Genomic DNA, 19,436 nt, shown 5'->3' on the forward strand with positions numbered 1-19,436 from the left:
CCTTGCTATTAATGAGTGTTGCTTTTGCCAAGCTGCGTGGGACCGTGGATGGGCCATGGGACATTCGTGGAACTGAGCAGAGTTTCCCATCAGCTTGTTGTTTCACTTGCCTTTGTCCAAGGTACGCTTTAGGGTCAGGATGCTTTTCCTCTAGCAGTCTTCCCGCAGTGCTCCAGGCTGGCTGTGGATTACCGGGAAGGAGGAGGGAAGCAGCCAGTTGGGACCCTTGCTGTGCTGAAGCTGCTGATGGAGATGGAGGGGTAATCACCATAGAGAAACTGGGGAGCAGGGAAGGGTGTAGAGCTGCACAAGAGAAGGATTGTGGGGAAATGAACAGAAGAACTGCAGGTTTTCTCTTGAGAATTTCTCCTGCTCTCCATTTTTTCCACATCCTAGACCTTTAATGAAAGTCTGCACTTGCTGTGGGGAGAAGGGACAGTCGAGACTCTTCCCACAGCTGGCAGCGGTGTAATAAGGACATGTAATCCTTTATAATCCTTTCTACAGGTATATAAGATCCATTTCTCTTCTGAGATTCCCAAGTGTGTTGTGGGCCAAATGGGAATTTAACTGTGAGCGAAAAACATAAGTTGAATGTTCAGGAGCAGAGATGAGTGGTCGGGGCAGAGGATGGTGATGGGAGGGGAGCGAAGCCGCTGAGCGCTGTCGCAGGTCCTAGGGCTGCCTTTGAGGAGCTGTAGTTTCAGCCTGTTGTTTGGAATCCTGGAAACCAGGGAATGGCGCTGCGTTGTGTGCAGCTCGGAACCGTTGTTGTCGTGATGTCACAAGGCGCCGCCAGTCCGCAGCGCCGCGCACCTGCGTGTCCCGCGGGTTCCCAGCGCGACCGGGCGCTTGTCTTCATGCTCCCGCCCACTGCGCTGAGGAGCGCGACGCCGAGGGCGCGATGGGAGCTTCCCTGCAGCGCTGCATCGTGTGCTGCTGCTTGCCGTTCACGCTGCGTCCCCTGCGCTGGGGCCGTGTCTCGCGGCGCAGGAGGGTGCGACCGGAGCTTTATGCCAGCTCTGCATCCAGAGGTGCTGCTCGTGCTGCGTCCTGCGCGCCCGCGGCGGGGGAGCGGGGCTCGGGTACCCCTGTGCGGGCAGCGGCTCCCCGGGCTCAGCAGCATCCCCACAGCGGGCAGCCCCACAGCACCGTTATGGGGCTGAGCTGCTGCGGGGCACCACGGGGGCTCTTCAGCCCAAATCTGTCACGCTGCCCCAGACTGGTTTCAACTCCAGGCCTAATACTGCAGTTGCCCCCAGCTCCTTAGCGTTCATTCTCAAAGCTTGTAAGAAAGCTCAAAAACTGTCGGCACGCTCAGCATCTGCTAGGTAAACTACTCATAAGACTTGAAGACTTGTGGTTTCTTTTGCTCGTTATTTTCCTAATTAACAGGCAGCCTGGAGCCGCAGCGCCGCGCTGCAGGGCCGGCTTGCTTACCCGCCGCGATGCTCCATCTTTTCCTCCGGCGCCCACGGGGGCTGCGTGTCCTGGCTCCGGCGCCATCCAAACCCCACGTGCCAGGGCATCGCGGGTAACGCCATCCCTGAAGAAAGCTCGTAATAATATAAAGTTTTTGGAATAGTAGCGAACAAACAGTAATCGAATCATAAATACCAGCGAGTATTGATCTGCACCAGTGTTTTTTTTATTTTAACTGCTTACTGCCTATGAGCAAGTGGGATTCATAACCTTGAGTCTGTGAGCGGAAATGCCGTTGTAATTTAGCGAGTAAATCAGAGATGGAGGAATTGGGCAGTGTTTTAATGCACTCAAAACTGTGCCGGGGCGCCCGCGCGGTGTGGCACAGAGCCCTCCTGCGCCCACTCACCTCCCTCCTCTTCTCTCTCAGAGGTCCCGGCAGAGAGGTCTCCTTGCAGACAGAGCATCTCGGGGACCTGCACGTCGGAGAAGACCAACTCCATGGATGCAGCGAACACGTCTCCTTTCAAAGTGCCGGTGAGTCCCGCTTTCCTGCAGGGGAGCAAATTTTCCCATCGAACTGGAGGTGGAGGTTGAAATACCATAATGTATAAACAGGCTCTGAGGAGGAAAGAGTATTTACTTAGTATTTCGATTTTCTCAGGTGGTTTTGGTACCTGCTGCTGTATATTACTGGTGATATTTCTGGTAGATCTGTAGTTTGCTTTTTTCTCAAGGGTGGATCTAAGGCTGCAAATAATGACACATCAGCATTAACATAGGCAGCAACCTATATAAATACTTCTGAAGTTGCTGCCAGAGTTTGCATTCTATATTCAATTTTTGGCTAGGAGAATAGTTCCTCTAGGTTGGTGATGGCATGTTATTTTTGCTGAGCCTGTAATGTTCTTAATGAAGCGGGTAAAGGAAGGGGCACCCACGGTGGCTCCGTGCAGCTGCTCTGTGGAGGGGGAGAGCTGATTCCGCCCCTCAAGTGCTGCTGAATCCTATTGGATTAAGGAGCTCACCGTTTGCTTGGATCACGCTGAGGAACGCGCGCACGTGTGCCTGCAAGCCCTGGCAGGAGCTGGATGCAATGTGGTTTAAAATGCGTGTTGTCTTCCAAGCCTCACGCGGGGCTGTGGCGCAGGGTGGAGCGATGCCTGCTGGAAACAGCCGTGACTTCCCCGCGCGCGGAGGTGCCTGGCGCTGCCCGTCAGCAGCTGGAGCTGCAGCGGCGCTGCCAGGGGAACACGTGGCTCCCTGTCCTCGTGGCCCTGCGGAGTGCGGGCTCGGAGGAGGAGGTGCAGGCGGTGGTACCAGCAGCCCAGCAGCAGTTGTTTAGAAGGCAGGTTAGCTGGACACGTAATATGTTTAGGTCCTGGCTAGATTTTGGGTTGAGTTTTGCTTCAAAACAACACCTGGACAAGTATCTGAAGTCACTATACTGAAATCTTCAGAGATTTTCAAGTCTGGATAGTGAGAGTTTTGAAACTGCCTGTTTTTTGGTAAGGCTGGTTGTATCCCAGTCCAAAAAGAGAGTTTGGATGCAATGGACACAAGGCATCTTTTAGTCTTAATCCAAGAACTAAAAACATGGTGTGTGAAGGGGAGCATAGGGTCAAATACTGAGTACCCAAGACTACTGCTTGCTGGTAGCGGAGGGGGGTTGTTTGTTTAATTTTTGAGTCTTTTGAGTAGTAATTGGAGTTCACTGAAGTTCACCTGTAACATGAGCAGTGCCGCTTGTTGCAATTCAAAGCTGTCACGCAGGGGAACGGTCATCAACGATCTTGTCCTGCCCCTCTTTCTGCTCTGGGGAATCCCAATACAGCAGATCCCTCACGGCGGTTGGTGGGAATCACTGAGTGTGGATGCAGTGACACTGCCCTGATTGATTTGTTCCCGGCACAAGAGGTTCCCTGCTTCACTGCTGTGACTTCTCGTTTTAGGGCCTCTTCAGTAAACGTCTGAAAGGCTCCATTGAGAGGACAAAGAGCCAGTCAAAACTGGACAGGAACACGAGTTTCCGTCTCCCTACTCTGTACAATGCCGATGACAGGTAAGAGTCAGAGCATCTCCCAGGTGATGTCACCCACAGAGTGCACCTACAGCATGAGTATTGCTGAGCACAAGCCCAGAGAGGTAAGTGAGGGAAGGATTTTATTGCCAGCTGTCAGATGGGTGTGTTTGGGACTGACTGATATGTTAGAATATGCGAGGCAGCACCAACACAAGGCTGAAACCTTTAACTACTCTTAACATTTGACAAAAAAGGTCAGGTTAAGCATCTGCAGTCAAATACCTTTTTCATCTTCAGCATCCCTGCAAGTAAACACTGGGCCTTAGATTTCATGATAGAAAACCACTGGATCGGGTGGTTTTAGTGCCCCTTGCCTGCACGCAGTTGCCCCGGGGCTGCTGGTGCAGGCAGGTCGGAGTGAGCAGCCCTGGCCAGCCCCGAGGACGCGCGGTGCCGATCCGGCACACGAAGGGACCTGGCTAAGGCCGTAGTTGTGTATCTGCTGCAGGGTGGAGTCCTACAGTGAACAGAGCATCTATTTCTCAGAAAATGAGAGAACTCAATAAGGAACTTAATTCTATCCATCTAAGAGCTCCTTGCGGTAAATTCTTGCTTGTGTCTCTTTTGCTGGAACTTTGGGCTGGAAATGGATTATATAAGAGGCAGGTAAAAGCTGCTTTTTCCTAACTATTTGTAAAGTCTCTTAATTGTCTTCATTAAGCCTTACAGTGCATTTTATTCCACAGTAGCTCAGCAGGAGTATCAGACAGAGTGAAGAATAGGTTGCCCTGTACTTAAGAGCTCTCTCCCCTTTTGCTGTTTAGTGCATTTTTACTTCTCCCTTAGCTGAGCAGAATTCATTAGCTGAACCTGTCGTGCTGTGCCATTTCAATCGATGATTCTGTCTTCTCCATCTGAAAGGCAGTGCCATAAAATCGTGGAGATGGCTGTGGGTGTTGGAGGTCTTGTTGACGTGAGGAGCTGGGGAGCGGACGGCTGCTGCTCGCCGATGGTGGATGATGCTGTCCCTTTAGTCGTGGCAATGTCATGCGGTCCGTTTGGAGTGAAGTTTTGTTATAAACCCCTATTTTCAGGAAGCTGCAACTTGGCTGTATGAAACAGTGTGGTGAGCATAACCATATTAAAGAAGGTTACCCTGTGGTAAAGTACTTTTTGCTTTTAGTGACTTCTGTCGCCAGCTTTCTTTGAAGTTCTGTGATGCAAAAATCTCTGCCATAAATAATGTAAAGACATAAGTGTTTCCATAACATGGCACTCCTGGTAAATGTGGGCTGATGAGGCATCCTCTTCCAGTGGAAAGGATACTATTTTAGGAAGGTCAATAAGCATTATTTACAATGAGTCGCTATGACTTTGCTTTGATGCATGATCTGCTCCACAACAAAGCCCTCTCCTCTCTTCAAAAATGGATCTTCCTCTACTGCCTGCCAGCGTGGGCATGAATTGTCAGCTAGACCTGAGTGGCACGTGGGTTTTCTCCAGTTGTGTGTGAAGCATAAAACTCCATCCACGGGGGCTGGCACGGCACGGCACTGCTCTGTTCCCTTTGCCCTCCAAGTCTCCTGTGCACGGATTTAAAAACAAGGATCCAAGAGGCAAATGAACAGGGTGGCAGGGCCCGACACTGGGATTTGGGAAGGAGCGACCTGGAAAGCCAGCGGTGCAGAGAACCCTGGATAAGGACAAGTGTCCACGTGATCCTCCTCCTTTCGGCCATGTGTCCGCCGAAGCAAGCGGAGGGCACGCAGCGTGGAAAAGGAACATCCTTGGAGAGCAGCAAAGCAGGAAGAAGCCGAGAGGAGCTTTCTTTGGAGAGAAACCTTTGTGCGAATGAGCAGCATGGCTCAAAAGCATGAGCCCTGTGCCAGGCTTGACTGCTGGGTTGGTGAAACCTCGTGCTGCAGGATCGTGAGGGTCAAGAGCACTGATGAGTCCTGCTTGGAGAAGGGAAGTGTCTAGGCACTGCTCGACCTCATAGGTACCTTCTGTTGGAAAGCCTGAGGCTTCATGGAGTTCTGTTCCCGCTGCTTGGCCACGCAGGCAGCTGCATGTAGGGTGCTGAAAGGTTGTAGTTAAGTCTACTGCTTTTCGAAGGATGCTTCATCAATCAAACCACAAGGGAAACTCGGTTCCATCATAAAGATAAACTTGAAAATAGTTTCTTCTCTCCCCACCACCGCCTGCCACCACCCCAAAGTGTCAGTGTTTATCTCGGAGCACCTGCAAAATGCAATTGGTGGATCCAATAGCAAGAAAAACAACTCTGAAGTCATGTGGGAATGAAGCTCTTAAGATGAAGAAGAGATTAGGATGCTGGGAGGAGAAGGGCTGGAGGGAAGAGGCGTCCAACAAGATCTCATCTGTGTTTTGAACTATGCTGCTCTTTGGACGTTTTTCCAACAGCAAAGTCAGCTCCAATTTTTTGGGTGCAAAAGAAGGTAGCATAAAGTAGCTGAGTCTGTGTAATTATTTGGAATTCATAGGAGGGAATGGCCATTTCCTCCCCATTTCCTCCTCTCGCTGCCCCTGTTTGTTTCTCCTTGCAGGGCAGTAGGAACATCCCTATCCTGCCCCGTGAATCAGCCCTTTCCCGTTTTAAGCAGGTAGTGCTCGGTGGCACCATGGTGCTGTGCAGGCTTCCAGGGCCAGGGTGACTGATAACATCTACCTTTTCTTGCTCTGACAAACACGGAGCCCTGCCTTCAAAGAAACTATTGTGTAGCTTTATAAAGCAAAGCCCTGTGAGGTTGAGAAGGAAATTGAGGCTGTCCTCATGTTGTTTTTCGCATGCTGCTGGGGCAAAATTCAGTTCACCTGTAGTTTGTTTTCGGAAGTGAAAGCATTAGTTTAGGCCTAAAAGTATTGTGTCTTTATTGTAGCTTATCAGCTCGGTGTTGGCCCTGGGGAAGAAGGGCCTAAGGTAAAGATGCCATCACCTGTTTACTGGGCTGTTGACAGCAGAGCTTCCTACTGCACACAAATGTCACCGTAAAATCGAACTGGGAGAATACAGAAAAATTTTCAGTGCCTTGGGTAGTTGGTTCCAAAATGCCTGGAGGAGGGAGGGGTATTTCTAGGGACAAAGAGGAGCCTGCACTGGTAACAGTGTCGTGGAGGTGACCCTGCCCAAGCCAAGGGACGCAGGAGCTGGTCAGCTAAAAGAGAGAAGAGCCACAGGTGTCGAGCTGGGGGCCAAAAGTGAGTAGTGGAGACATGGGGAGGAAGAAAAGGGGAAGCATTAATTGCAAAACTTCAATATAGCTGAACGACTTGAGCGCCATAAAGTGGGAAATAATTGTGTTTGACTTTAGGTCAAAGACTCTATATCTTAAGAAAAAAAATTGTATCTTGCAGGGGGTATTCTTGCTCTAACAAGAGCAGCTACCATTCTGCGTTGGTTTAGAGATGTAGAGATGTAAGTGTGCTTTTTGCTGTTAGCAAACATTTCCCTAGTTGAAGAAACACCAGCAAGTCGTAGCTTTCTGCAGGATGCTGCCACATCTCTTAGAAATGGTCAGAAAAATAATGTTTCCGTTCCCCATTGTTGTTCTTCAGGTCACGTGGATTGCCAAAGCTGAAAGAGTCCCGTTCCCATGCGTCTTTACTGAGCCCGGGCAGCGCGGTGGAGACCTTGGATCTTGGGGCAGAAGAAAAAGTCTTTGTCAAACCACTTCACAGCAGCATCCTTGGTCAAGACTTCTGCTTTGAGGTGAGCACTTTCCATACACCCAGCAGATTATATGCTGTCAGTCAGTTTGAGTACTTATGTATTAGAGCATGCTGGCCTGTGATGAGGCAGCTGGAGAGCAAACTGGGAACACATGTTCTCCTGAGGTCTGCCGAATTGGCATGAGATCCCCAAGTCCTGATGACTTCAGCCAGTCAGCAAAGAGAAAACATTCTCAATTACTGCATCTTCTAATTGAACTTCTCTTACCTTGGGAAATCTCTAGGCATTTGTAGTCAGCACACGTATGTACGCCCTAAGCGTAGCTATTGCTTGTAAGCTGGATTTTCCTCCTGTCACCTAAATTCACTTGAAAATATACCATAACTGAGAAATGTCATTTCCAGTGTGAAGCATCTTGCAGCAGCTCAGCCCCTTCCCAGGTTCCTTGAGGAGAAGCTTCGGCAGCTGAGCACATTTCCATTGCACCGGGCAGCGGGGAGCAAAGCTCTTCTTTGCTTTTCAACCCGGGCTGCCTCCAGAACAGGCTGTTTGTGCTCCCACGGTCATTTCCCTGCAAGGGCAGCACCAAGCTGGATGCGCCCAAGGCCGTCGCGAGCGGCTGTGGCAGGGGAGAGTCAATGTGGCTTCAGCTGAGTCCTTTGCATGTGTCTAAAGCTCTGCAGTACAACCTGGAAGCGGCCCTGGCAGAAAGCCAGTGGGTAGCAGGCTCTTCTCTGAGCCTCGGCCAGGAGCTGTTCCCACTCACTTGGCATTAGCTCCTGAAGTCACCGTTTCCAGGGAGTTTTGCCTTGTGCCAACACACTGCTAGTTCTGTCCTTCCGCTGTTCGTGACCAAATCATCCGGTCCCCGGGATTTTCTGGGGAAAACTGCAAGCATTTCATAGCTATGGATCAATTAACAAGTGTAAAAAATATTTGACTGGCTGATTATAGCCAGATGTATTGTAAGATGTTTAAGAGTCTTTTAAGAGTAACCTTTGGCCCTTCATATGTTTCCTTTTAGTTTGATATTAATTTGAACTGACTTTTTTTTTCTCTGTTTTCTGTGGGCCTCTCCATCTCTGCTTTCTGGGATCTTCTAATGCTTTCCTGCCTTTTTCATATTTACTCGCTGTTTCTCAAACATTCCTAGTTGTCATCTTTACTTTTTGCAGGATCGTCCATGTCTTCTGGACTTGCTTGATCTCAGCTGATCACTTATATATTGCAGGTAACCTGCTCCACTGGCAGTAAATGTTTCAGCTGTTCCTCAGCAGCGGAGAGAGACAAGTGGATGGAAAATGTACGCAGAGCAGTGCAGCCAAATAAGGTAATGGAAATTCCAGAAATAAGGAAGCAAAGGACATGGAGCTCCATGGGTTAATGGTGCAGTACAGCGCTGGCAAAAGGAAAAGGGATTTCAGAGCTGGGTGAAAGAAAGTCAGGTTTTCCATGGGTAAACTTGAGGTAGGTCAGCTCTAGAGCTGGCATGCTGCCTCCCTGGGAGCTTTCTGAGAAGAAAAATGTTCTAGCCCCTACCTTGGACATGCAGAAGACAGCAAGTTGCTTCTGCTTTAGGAGACAATATGTTGAATTTCCTAGAGATTCTGAATCAAAGTTGAGATCTTTCTTCCGTGCAGGACAACTACTGTCGAGCTGAGAATGTGCTTCGTCTTTGGATCATGGAGGCAAAGGACCTGACCCCTAAGAAAAAGTACTTCTGTGAGCTGTGCCTTGATGACACTCTCTTCGCCCGCACCACCAGCAAAACAAAAGCTGACAACATTTTCTGGGGAGAGCACTTTGAGTTCTACAGCCTCCCGCCTCTTCAAAGCATCACAGTTCACATCTACAAGGATGCAGAGAAGAAGAAGAAGAAGGACAAGAATAACTATGTGGGCTTGGTCAACATTCCTGTGGCCAGCGTAACTGGTCACCAGTTTATGGAAAAATGGTACCCAGTGAGCCCATCTACACCCAAGAAAGGGAAAGCAGGGAGACCTTCCATTCAGATCAAGTCCCATTACCAGACCATAACCATCTTGCCCATGGAGCAATACAAAGAATTTGCAGAGTTTGTTACCAGCAACTACACTACGCTGTGCTCCGTGCTCGAACCAGTGATCAGCATCAGGAAAAAGGAGGAGATGGCTGGTGCTTTGGTGCACATCCTGCAGAGCACAGGGAGAGCAAAGGTAAGAGCAGGCGGCCCCTGTCCAAATGACTCCCTCTTGCTGCTCGCAGTGGGTGTTTCTGGGGCTGCAGAAAGTAGGAAGGATGGGCTGGCCTGACCGCACACAGCAGCAGAAGGTGCCTGTGGCATTTCTGGATACGGGATCAAAAGCTAGGAAAAGGGTCTAGAAAATACTTTCAGGGGCTTGGGCAAATGCATGTGGATGGGTTTCTTACCAACAAGCAAGTGCACTGGTTGATGCCAAGATTGAAGATACTCTGTGCCAAGTGAAGTGGCTGAAGTAGGAGGGGCCATCCAACCTTATGTTACTCATTGGGGACTCATTGAGTGTTTAGGAATCTTAAGAGAGAAATAAGCTAGAAAGTAACTTCCAGAAATGCCTGTGATGGGCTGAACTGCCATTGTTGTCTCAGGCTGAATCAGTTAATCACTTCCAGCCTTGATTTGGTCAGGGTTTGAACAGCTTTTACAGAAGCTGTGCTCAGTGTTATCAGGACTTAGTGTGCTCAGGGATGTTATCAGGACTTCTCTGTGCATGCTGGAAAAAAGTGCGTGAAAATGTCCTGTAGGGCTTAGACAATTTTGAGAGGTATTAAAAGGCATCGATATACCTGGCTGCTCCTGCCAAGCTGGGTGTGTGAGAGGGGTGCCCAGCTGTAGCCGGGGGAGTGAGTTACGCGCCCCCAAACACAAGTGTGAGGGTTTGAGATGTGGAAGAGCAGCCGTCGGCAGCATCCAGGTGACAGCCCCACTCAGATGCTGTGAAACAGCCTCTCGTGTGCCCGTAGTCGTGTACCCTGCCCGCCCTGATGTGCCCTTCTGAAGGGGGGCTCTCTCGATAAGAGCTTGTTCCTCACCGCGCTGTTTCTCGAATCCAGGGAAGTTGCTAGCTGGGATAACTCCTCTAGGGTGGTACTAAAATGCTTTTTGAAAGCAGCCCTTGGATTCCTGCAGTGCTAGCTGCAAGGAGTAGGCACGTTGATGTGATCAGTTTGTCTTTGCAGTGCCACAGTATTTTTGAAGGTCTCTTTTCTAGACACGTTGAGCAGCCTGGGCCAAGGAACCTTTGCAGCTCACACTGTGGTGGTGCTGATAGAGATGCATGGTCCCAGCCTGCACTATGTGAAAATATTTCTGTCAAATTTCATCAGAAAGCAATAGCTAATTTGTTCTGAATATTTGCCCTAGTTTGTTCTGAATATTTTGTACTGATACATTAGTTTTGTATAATCAGTAGGGCTAGGATGCCTTGCTGCAGTGCTCTTTGGAGGACATTAATGTTTGGAGCAGCACTAGCAAGTCACAGTTATCATTTAGTCCTAATTTAGGATCATGGGTATTTTTTTCTTTTGAAAAGTAAAAAACCTCGGACAAAAGTACAGCTCCTGTCCTGGAGATTCGTTAAGTACCGAGTGTTTCTTGTGATGTGCTGGGTGTCCTTGGCTCATAAGCACTTATCACTTGAGGAAAGAAATATTACTATAGGACTAAGCCTTATATTAAGTGGTTTTTCACAGTGATGAAACTCTATTGCTACTTCCATGCCATGTAGATCCACAGCAAGTATGCCAACGTTTTTTTCCAAGTCCAGAGCTGTTTTCATTTTGTGAATTAAGTTGTTGTAAGCCGTTCTTCTTAATTAAATTTTGCTGAGCTGCAAGAATTGATTCCTAACTTCCATCTTGGGTTTTTAAATGTATAGTTTGTCTGTGTTCAGCACGAAGAGCAGTCCTTGGCACCCCATGTCCAAAGCTAGACTGTTATTTCAGTGATCCTCTTGCTCCTGTGTTTATGCTTCCTCCTTGGTTTCTGCCTAGCGTGACTGAGTCCAGTTAGAATAACCTCTGCCCATGTTACTTTTTTCTTCAGGACTTCTTGACAGATTTGGTGATGTCTGAGATAGATCGTTGTGGGGAGCACGATGTCTTGATCCTCAGGGAGAACACACTTGCTACCAAAGCTGTTGAGGAATACCTAAAATTGGTAGGGCAAAAGTATCTTCACGATGCACTAGGTAAGAAAGTGCCAACCTGTCTTTTTTTTTTTTTTTGGTATTACAAGGGCTAATCCAGTTGCAGAGAACAATAAGTCAAGGAACTGGACTGGACTCTGTGTGCTGGGATCTGGGAGGTGACCCATCCAAAGACCACAGCTGTAGTGGTGAAGCCGGAATGAAAATTAATGGCTTTTATGCCGTGGTCTAGAACATTGGTGCTGAGTGATAAGACTGTAAATCACCAATGTTAGAGATGGAAATACGCCGTCGGTTGTACAGCCTGTCTGGTGCCCAGGGCAAGGCTGCTCGTGACAATATATCCCTCTCATTCTTCATCACGTGCTGAATGTCGCTAGGCAGTTCACTCCGATGCCGTGCTCTTTGAAAGAGTTAGTGACATTACGTTGGTGTGAGCTGTTTATTTTATCTGCGAGAGCGTCTCAATACACGATTAATACAGAGCCTCATGGACCACAAAGAATGTCTTTCAAAGACATTTAAGGGAAAAAAATAACCCAGGAAGCAACAGTTAAAACAGAGCTCACCCACAGAAGTGATGCTGATTGGTTTAGCAAGTAAGTGATCTAGATGCCCTCAGCAGGAAGATTTTGGACCTAAGCAAAACAGTTTAAGAAAATGTGGCAGCTGATCTGCTTGCAAGAACACTGCTGGCTTTAGCTTGGACGGGCTTGATGGTTGGTTAAGGCTTTTTAAGAAAACAGAGGTCGAAAAACAAAACCCCTTTGCACGAACAAGCCTTGGGGTGTTAGCTCGGAGCTGGCAAGGTCATGGCAGGAGGTGAACTCGGAAGACACTGAATCATTAAACAAATGAATGAAGGTTTTGTCTGGTGAACAGCAGCAGTTTAAAAAACATTTCTTAGCATAAGTCCAAAAAAAAAAAAAAGAGAAAAAACGGTGAATGGTGCATTTAAATATATTAAGCAAAAGAAACCTCGTCCTTTTTTGAATGTGTGTCCAAGGATTACAGAAACGCAAAGGACTTTGAAAGATGCAGGCGACAGAGGCATTGTGAGATGTTCCTGTAAGAAACTGAGAAAACAAGCAGGATTGATCTCGCACTGGAGTATTAGTCTTACTCCTGAGACAGATTTGAAATGTAAGGAGGGCGAGTTTAGAGATAATAAAAATAAACATCACTGTCAAGTGCATTTCCTGGGGAAGGCCTGAGAACAAGTAGCAAAGCCTCATTCCTCTGGGAGAGCCAGAGGAGCCAGGCTGCCAAGGTCTGGTGTCTGGAGGCCGTGTCGCAAGGCAGCGAGGTTGCTCCCGAAAGGCACAAGCAGGATTGAAAGGTGCATCAGGGAGGCTGTTCCTCTAGTGACCGTGGTCTGTCATCCTCTTCCCTGTGTCCAGGAGAGTTCATCAAAGCTCTGTATGAGTCAGATGAAAACTGCGAAGTGGATCCCAGCAAGTGCTCACCCAGTGAATTAACAGACCATCAGAGCAACCTGAAGAAGTGCTGCGAGCTGGCCTTCTGCAAGATCATCAATTCCTACTGGTGAGGCGCTCTCTCCTCCTTCTCCCTCACAGCTCTTTTGAGTGGAAAGTGTGAATTCCTCTTCTGAGGATGTGAAGCCAGCAGTCGTGCTAGGAAGTAGCCGTCTATCTTCTGAGACTGCCTTGTTTCCTTTTCTTGCTGCCTTATTACCTGGGGCGCAATACCGTGGGTGACTTTTCTGCCTAAACCAGGGGGTTCCAGCGGGAGCTTCTGCTGAAATCCTCTGCAGGGGACAGATAGTGAGTTGTGCCTGAACAAGGAGGGAGTTAAGGGAAAAGACAGCTTAGTGGGAGCTCGGAATAAAAAGTGGGTTTGGTATGTATAGACAACTCTGTCTCAGCCCCTTTAGAATGGTAAAACCAAAAAGTGTGGGAAATCACACTGGCCGAAAGATTTTTATTAATCTCTGCTACTGAGTGTCCTTGGAAAAAAAAATGTCCTTTCTGCTTCAGGGCAAAATATATGCAAAGCAGTGGAAGAGCTTTACAAGCAAAATACAAATTTCAATTATAGTTCATATAGAGTTATATAGTTCATTTTGATCCAGTTTGTTTTAAATATCTGGAGCACTCTGTTCCAGCGTGGTCATGGTGGTTTTTAGTCTGCACATCGGTGGGTCTGAAAACAGCTTCATTTCACATGTTTGAACAAGGGATGATTTAACCGGTACTTAAGAATCACCAGATTAAATGATGGTCTAAGAATAGATGTTTAATGACATTTTCTGGCCTAGAGAGGTGGAGTGAAAATATGAGTCAAGGATGATTTCTCACAGTTAATTATTTCAAGTGATTGGTCACCATTTTGACTTTCTGCCTGTCATTGCCCACACGGTTTTGTGTCTCTGCTTGCTGTTTTTCAGCGTGTTCCCTCGGGAGATGAAGGAGGTGTTTGCATCGTGGAAGCAGCAGTGCCTGAGCAGGGGCAAGGAGGACATCAGCGAGCGCCTGATCAGCGCCTCACTCTTCCTGCACTTCCTGAGTCCTGCTATCATGTCCCCCAGCCTCTTCTACCTCATGCAGGAGTATCCTGATGACCAGACATCCCGCACCCTCACTCTTATTGCTAAAGTGATTCAGAATCTGGCCAATTTTGCTAAGTAGGTGGTGGGGATGACCTCGAAATCTCTGCTTCTAGAGGTGCAAATCAGGCCAAGTAAGGAGAGCCCTGCCTAGTGGTCATTTTTGCAGACTGCTGATTCTTGGGCAAATTGGAACAGACTTTAGAAAGGAAGAAATTTCCTCCGTTCTCTTTGGAACAGCCCAGAGCTGAGTTAGGCAGAGTCAATTTGAATGCATACTGGAGGTGCACTGAATTCAGTAGAGGGACACAGGAGAAAAGCACGAAGAGGTTAATGGTTTAGCATGCCTGTGTGTGCCTGTTTTATGCTATTAAAAAAAAAAAAAAGTGCCGTTCCTGCCAAGGATCATGGGTTTTTTCCCCTTCCACCTCCCAGGTTCCCAGCTGAATGTAGGCCCAGGAGCACTTCTCCGTTAGGGAAAGGGGTGCAGGGAAGGTGCTGGAGAGAAACCAAGTCTGTGGGAGGGAAGAGATGTTACCAACCCCCTTGTTGACAGTATGAGTGGCGAGTTACTAGTATTTAACCAAGTCGAGAAAGCAGGGAATCTCTTAAATTGCCCATTTTCTCCCCTTCCAGACACCTTTTCAGAAAGGCAAGTCAAAAGATAACCATGAAGTGTTTTCAGACAGTTATTTTACTCTTGTGCTTTTTTGTGGTGGTTGTTGACTGAGTTTTCCCTCCCCTTTCTTGCAGGTTTGGTAACAAGGAAGAGTACATGGGCTTCATGAATGACTTTCTGGAACATGAGTGGGGAGGAATGAAGCGTTTTCTCCTCGAGATTTCTAATCCAGAGAGCATCTCCAACATGCCCGGATTTGAGGGCTACATCGACGTGGGCAGAGAGCTCTCTGTTCTGCATTCCCTCTTGTGTGAGGTTGTTTCCCAGCTTGATGAGGTAAAGCGGAGCGGAGGCCTGGGAGGGCGAACGCGGCGATTGTAGCGTAGCGACCGTAAACACGAGGAGACATCAGGGGAGCAGCCGGAGCCGCGCTGGGGAGAGAGTGCCCAGCGGCTTGGGAGAGGAATGTGCGGTAGGGCCATTGCCCAACGGTTCCCTCGCGCTCCCGCTGCGGCCCCGCCGGCTCCGGGAGGCCCCGGGGCGGCTGCTGGGGGCGGCTGGGCCCCACTCCTGGTGCAGACACCCAAATCAGGCAGAGAGGGCAGCACTCGAGTGCTTGGCTGGGAAATGGAAATGCTGGGGGGTGGCTCTTTTGGAGCCAAGTTGAGGCACCTGGCTGGACCCTCCCCTGCCCAGCTTGGGCTGAAGTCACGTCCTGGCCAGGCAGAACTGCTCTCCTGGAAGACCAGGGCCAAACCCGCTGAGATTCGTCCGTTTCTGTGACGTTTGCATTAGCTTTTAGCTTAGAGGGGCCCTTGCCAGAGCTGCACTCCTTCCTTGCCACGGGAGACGCTCGGCTGCAGCTCTGAGCACTGGGGCCATTGAACTGCGCAAGAGCAGAGTCTGGGTTGTTCTTCCCCAGCTACATTCCCTGCAAGACCCCAAATCATTAAAACCTTGTTAACAAGTAAAGCTGACAAGAGTCAGAGAAGCTGAACTCCATGTCAGCATTTTTTTTTTCCTGAAAGTACTTAAAACTGTTCCATATTTGCACTTTTGGAGCTGCATTATTTTGTCTGTATTCCATGTCTTTTGAAACTGGAGAGCTGAGGTGACTTGCAATGTGCTGCTAATGATTTTTGTTGCTGGAAGGGTCTGCCAAGATAATGATTTGTTGGATATTTGTTTTCTCACAGCACATTATCTAAAAGAAGGCACTGAGCTTTGTGCATCAGAGTAAATCTAAATTTCCTTGACTCAGAAGGATAATGTATATTAATCTCAGTTAATCTTAGGCTGATAACGGTTTGTGGTCTTGTTTATCTGTTTCCGTCACACATGCGCAGAGTTTGCACTCCTGGTGTCACAGGCAATAAAATCTTTGTTATAAAGACAGCTCAGCAAGCTCGGAAAAACAGGCAAAGGGAGCATGTAAAAGACCAGTTCCACCATTTCCATAAGTTGGGGTAAATCCATCAGTGCCACAAACTGTGCCACCTTCCTCCAGATGCTCAGGCCATCAGGTCAAGGGAAACCCAGTTTCTGCAGGGCAAATGGGTACTGCTCTCCAAACGAAAACGTCCTAAATGTCTCGGGCAGCTGGGAGGGGAAGGAGCCAGACGTAAAGCTTTACACTGCAGGGCTGTTCTACTGTGGGTAGTGAGTGGGAATTGAGGAGACAAGTAACCTCACAGATTTTAATAGAGCAGGAGATGCTCTGTAAGAAAGCTTCTGTAAAGAGACCTCTCTCTGGAGTGACCGGATCCTTGCTCAAGGGGAAAATAAGGACATCTTTGAAAAGAGGAATGTCTTTGAGGGAGTTTTACTTCAGCATTAAGTCTGTACCGCTTTTGTCTCCTGCTTCAGGCACGAGAGCAAGCAGCACCGTGTAGCTGCTACAACCAGTCTTGACCCAGAGAGGGCAAAAATAAGGAATCCAAAGGAGCAGCTTCCCCTTCGGGCTGCTACCGTGCTCAGCCTGGCCAGCACCAGGCTAGGGTGGGAGTAAACCTGAAGTCAAGCGTTTAATCCCACCTTCCATGGCAGTGTTGGAATGAGGGTCAGTGGTGTTTTCATGCAGTTGCTTTTAAGAAGGAAGGAGCACCTTAGTTTTTGATAACTGTTTGCTGCAGGAGACGGCATCAGCGTAGCATGCCAAGCCCAAAGGCTTCTGAAATGAAAACCTTCTTTTCCCCACCTCCCTGAACCCTCTCAAGTCTCTCATGACCCTTGAATGCCGCATCCCTTGTCTGTTGGCATGCATTTCTTTTACCACATGACTCCCTTTGCCTGGAAAGTTCCCTCCCACTAGCTGAATCTGTAGCCTTTAAACCCCCCTGCTTAATGAGTAGATACTGTAGTTTTCACTTTGACCTCACCCAGCCTGGCTTTAGTTTGCTTTGCCTGATAGTTTTGCATTGGAATGGCCACAGTTTGGTTTTGTTGAGCATGATTTTTGTTTGTTTTGTTTTGTTTTGGGGGATCAATCCTAATTTCTTTTCTATTTCCTTTTCTTTCCTCAATGTCTGCTGCACCCCGTTGGTCTCCTCCATCCATCTCGTCGCCGTGATTACGCTGCTCCGTAACACTGCCTCCCGGTCCGGGCACACCCGCACACAACCACCCACCCTCCTTCCTTCCACCTCCACCCCTCCGCCTCTGGGCATCGTTATCCAAAACCTGGCGGGTGTCGTGGTGCTTGTTGTCCAAATAGGGTGAAAATTCCTTCCCACAGGCGACTGTGGCAAAGCTGGGACCTCTGCCTCGCATTCTTGCGGACATCACCAAGTCCCTGACCAACCCTACGCCCATACAACAGCAGCTGAGACGTTTCCCTGAGCACAATTCTAGTCCCAGCATCAGTGGCAGTCTCTCCTCAGGGCTTCAGAAGATATTTGAGGACCCCACTGACAGGTTGGTCACGGCCATAGCTGGAGGGGAGATGGGGGATGAGGAGGGTTCACTTCAGAGCGCCCAGGCAGTGGTGAATGCCTTGTTGCTTGAACCTTCCCACACCGTAGGAGTGGTTCATGTGAAGTAAAAAGCTGGGAGGTGGCAGAAACACAAGAGATCTTGCACAGGGTGGCCTGTGTCAAGCTTCTGCACCGTCAGATGTAGCTCCCGTTGCAAATGCCGTCCCTCCAAGCTGCCTCGACTTACAGGAGCTTTCAGATAGCTCCTGCTGAATTTTTAGACACATGCAATAATATAGAGCTGGGGAAGGGTTAAATGGGGCCTGAAATGTTCCTAAGTCTTGCTGGGAAGAGAAGGGTGTGAGAGATGGGGGAATTGGTGGGAATGGTTTGCATTTCACCTGTGAAAAATAAATGTGAAGTACTTCTTGAATCAAGCCTAATGTTCAGAGGTAAGTGGTAATTAAGGAAGAGTGTGTTGCAGCTTGAAACACTAAGATCTCGTAAAAGTAAATCTGGTTCCTTGAGTCTTTCAGAGTGAGGAAGTTGGCGGGGGGGTTAAATGAGGTAGAGAGGCTTCTCTGGGACAGATCTCGTAGGGATGCGGCTCAGTTAAAAAATAACCAAATTCCTTTTTACTCCACAGTGACTTGCATAAGATGAAATCTCCAACACAGGAAAATGCAGATGGATTTTTTAGAGGCAAGACCTTGCTGTTGGCTCAGCAGGCATCTACCCAGAGCACGAGTTACTCGGATGAGGACGAAAGGGAGAGCATCCTGCCCAACGGCCGCAGCATCTCCCTCGTGAACCTGCAGGACCCACACGCGGCCCACGGCGAGCACGCCGCACTCGTGAGTGAGGAGCCGCTGCGCCTGGCGGGCAGCCAGGTCTCCGTGGCCCACGTGGCCACCATTAAGCAGCTGTGGGAGACACAGAACACACCCCAGAGCGCTCCCCAGGTGAGAAGGCCTCTGCGCCCAGCTTTGAACCGACAGGGCAGTCTCCAGCCCCTCTCCTTCCAGAGCCCGGTTTACCACCTCAACAACCCTCCCGCGCCAATGCCAAAGACCTCGGTGGACTCCAGCCTGGAGAACTTGAGCACTGCCAGCTCCTGGAGCCGAAGCAACAGCGAAGACTTCAAACTCAGCGGCCCCAGCAACAGCAGCCTGGAAGACTTAAGCAAGCGCAGCACGCAGAGCGAGGACTTGTCGCGGCGGCGTGCGGCACCCGACGGGCCCGTCCCCATCGCCCTGCCCTGCCAGAACAGCAGCAGCCAGGTGCAGATCCGCAGAACGGAGGCGTGAGAGTGCGTTTGTCCCATGGTGCTCATTTAAAATCAGAGCCACCTAAAAAGAGAAATGAATAAATACAAAATACCACTGGGTAAACTGCTGTCTGTTGTTTTCTCTGGATTTACTGGAGCACTCGCTCCTGCTTCCCTCACAGAGATCGGTTTGTTCCTCCCTCACCCTCACCCCGCAGACACGTCTCAGTGTGTGCCAAGCCGAGTGGCCGCAGTGTTTTGGGAGACAAGTCGTGTATCCTATTTAAATACTGAGATCATAGTGGATTCTTCTAGCTAAGAATGCTATCAGCTTCTTTATATGCACTAATTACTAGCCCCCCCCCCTTTTTTTTTTGAATTCTGCATATAAACGAGGACTTTATTTCACCCAAGGACTTTATTTCACCCAAATGTCAAATTATACAGTTTTTAATTATTTATTTTAATCATGGGACACAGGAGACTAAAAATCCACTAAAATGGCCAGGCAGACTCTCCCTTTAAATAAATTATCTCTATGTCTTAAGCAAATGATTTCTACTCCTCACAATTAAATAGTCTAAGGTTTTTGGAGGGGGGTTCTGGCTTCAAATCCAAAGCTGAAGAATTTCAGTGGCTGAATGTCAGCCAATATCTTCATGGTCATCTCGGCACTAATCCCTGACTATTGCTCTGTAAACAACTAGTGGCTAACAGAAAGTTTTTTTAACGCCCTCAGACTATCACAGGAATAGTCATGATTATTCTCT

At 48.7% G+C, this 19,436-nt stretch overlaps 1 protein-coding gene across 1 annotated transcript; it reads left to right on the forward strand.

Annotated features, from left to right (window-relative positions):
• The first annotated feature begins 904 nt into the window (after nt 1-904).
• Nucleotides 905-18,706, forward strand: LOC148595523 (ras GTPase-activating protein nGAP-like). The gene is made up of 12 exons (XM_088520376.1): nt 905-1,085; nt 1,853-1,959; nt 3,375-3,484; nt 7,022-7,175; nt 8,368-8,466; nt 8,777-9,331; nt 11,200-11,344; nt 12,703-12,847; nt 13,710-13,946; nt 14,622-14,823; nt 17,201-17,400; nt 18,046-18,706. The coding sequence occupies exons 1-12, from the start codon at nt 905-907 to the stop codon at nt 18,704-18,706; spliced, it is 2,796 nt and encodes a 931-aa protein (XP_088376502.1).
• Nucleotides 18,707-19,436: the final 730 nt, after the last annotated feature.

The sequence above is a fragment of the Tinamus guttatus genome, unplaced genomic scaffold (assembly GCF_059628265.1).
Source record: "Tinamus guttatus ecotype Peru unplaced genomic scaffold, ASM5962826v1 Tinamus_guttatus_pri_ptg000087l, whole genome shotgun sequence".
NCBI lineage: Eukaryota > Metazoa > Chordata > Aves > Tinamiformes > Tinamidae > Tinamus > Tinamus guttatus.

Coding starts and splice junctions, on each gene's coding strand:
- LOC148595523 (XM_088520376.1), top strand. CDS start 905: ATGGGAGCTTCCCTGCAGCGCTGCATCGTGTGCTGCTGCTTGCCGTTC. Junction 7,176..8,367: donor GTCAAGACTTCTGCTTTGAG/GTGAGCACTTTC, acceptor TATATATTGCAG/GTAACCTGCTCCACTGGCAG. Junction 9,332..11,199: donor AGAGCACAGGGAGAGCAAAG/GTAAGAGCAGGC, acceptor TTTTTTCTTCAG/GACTTCTTGACAGATTTGGT.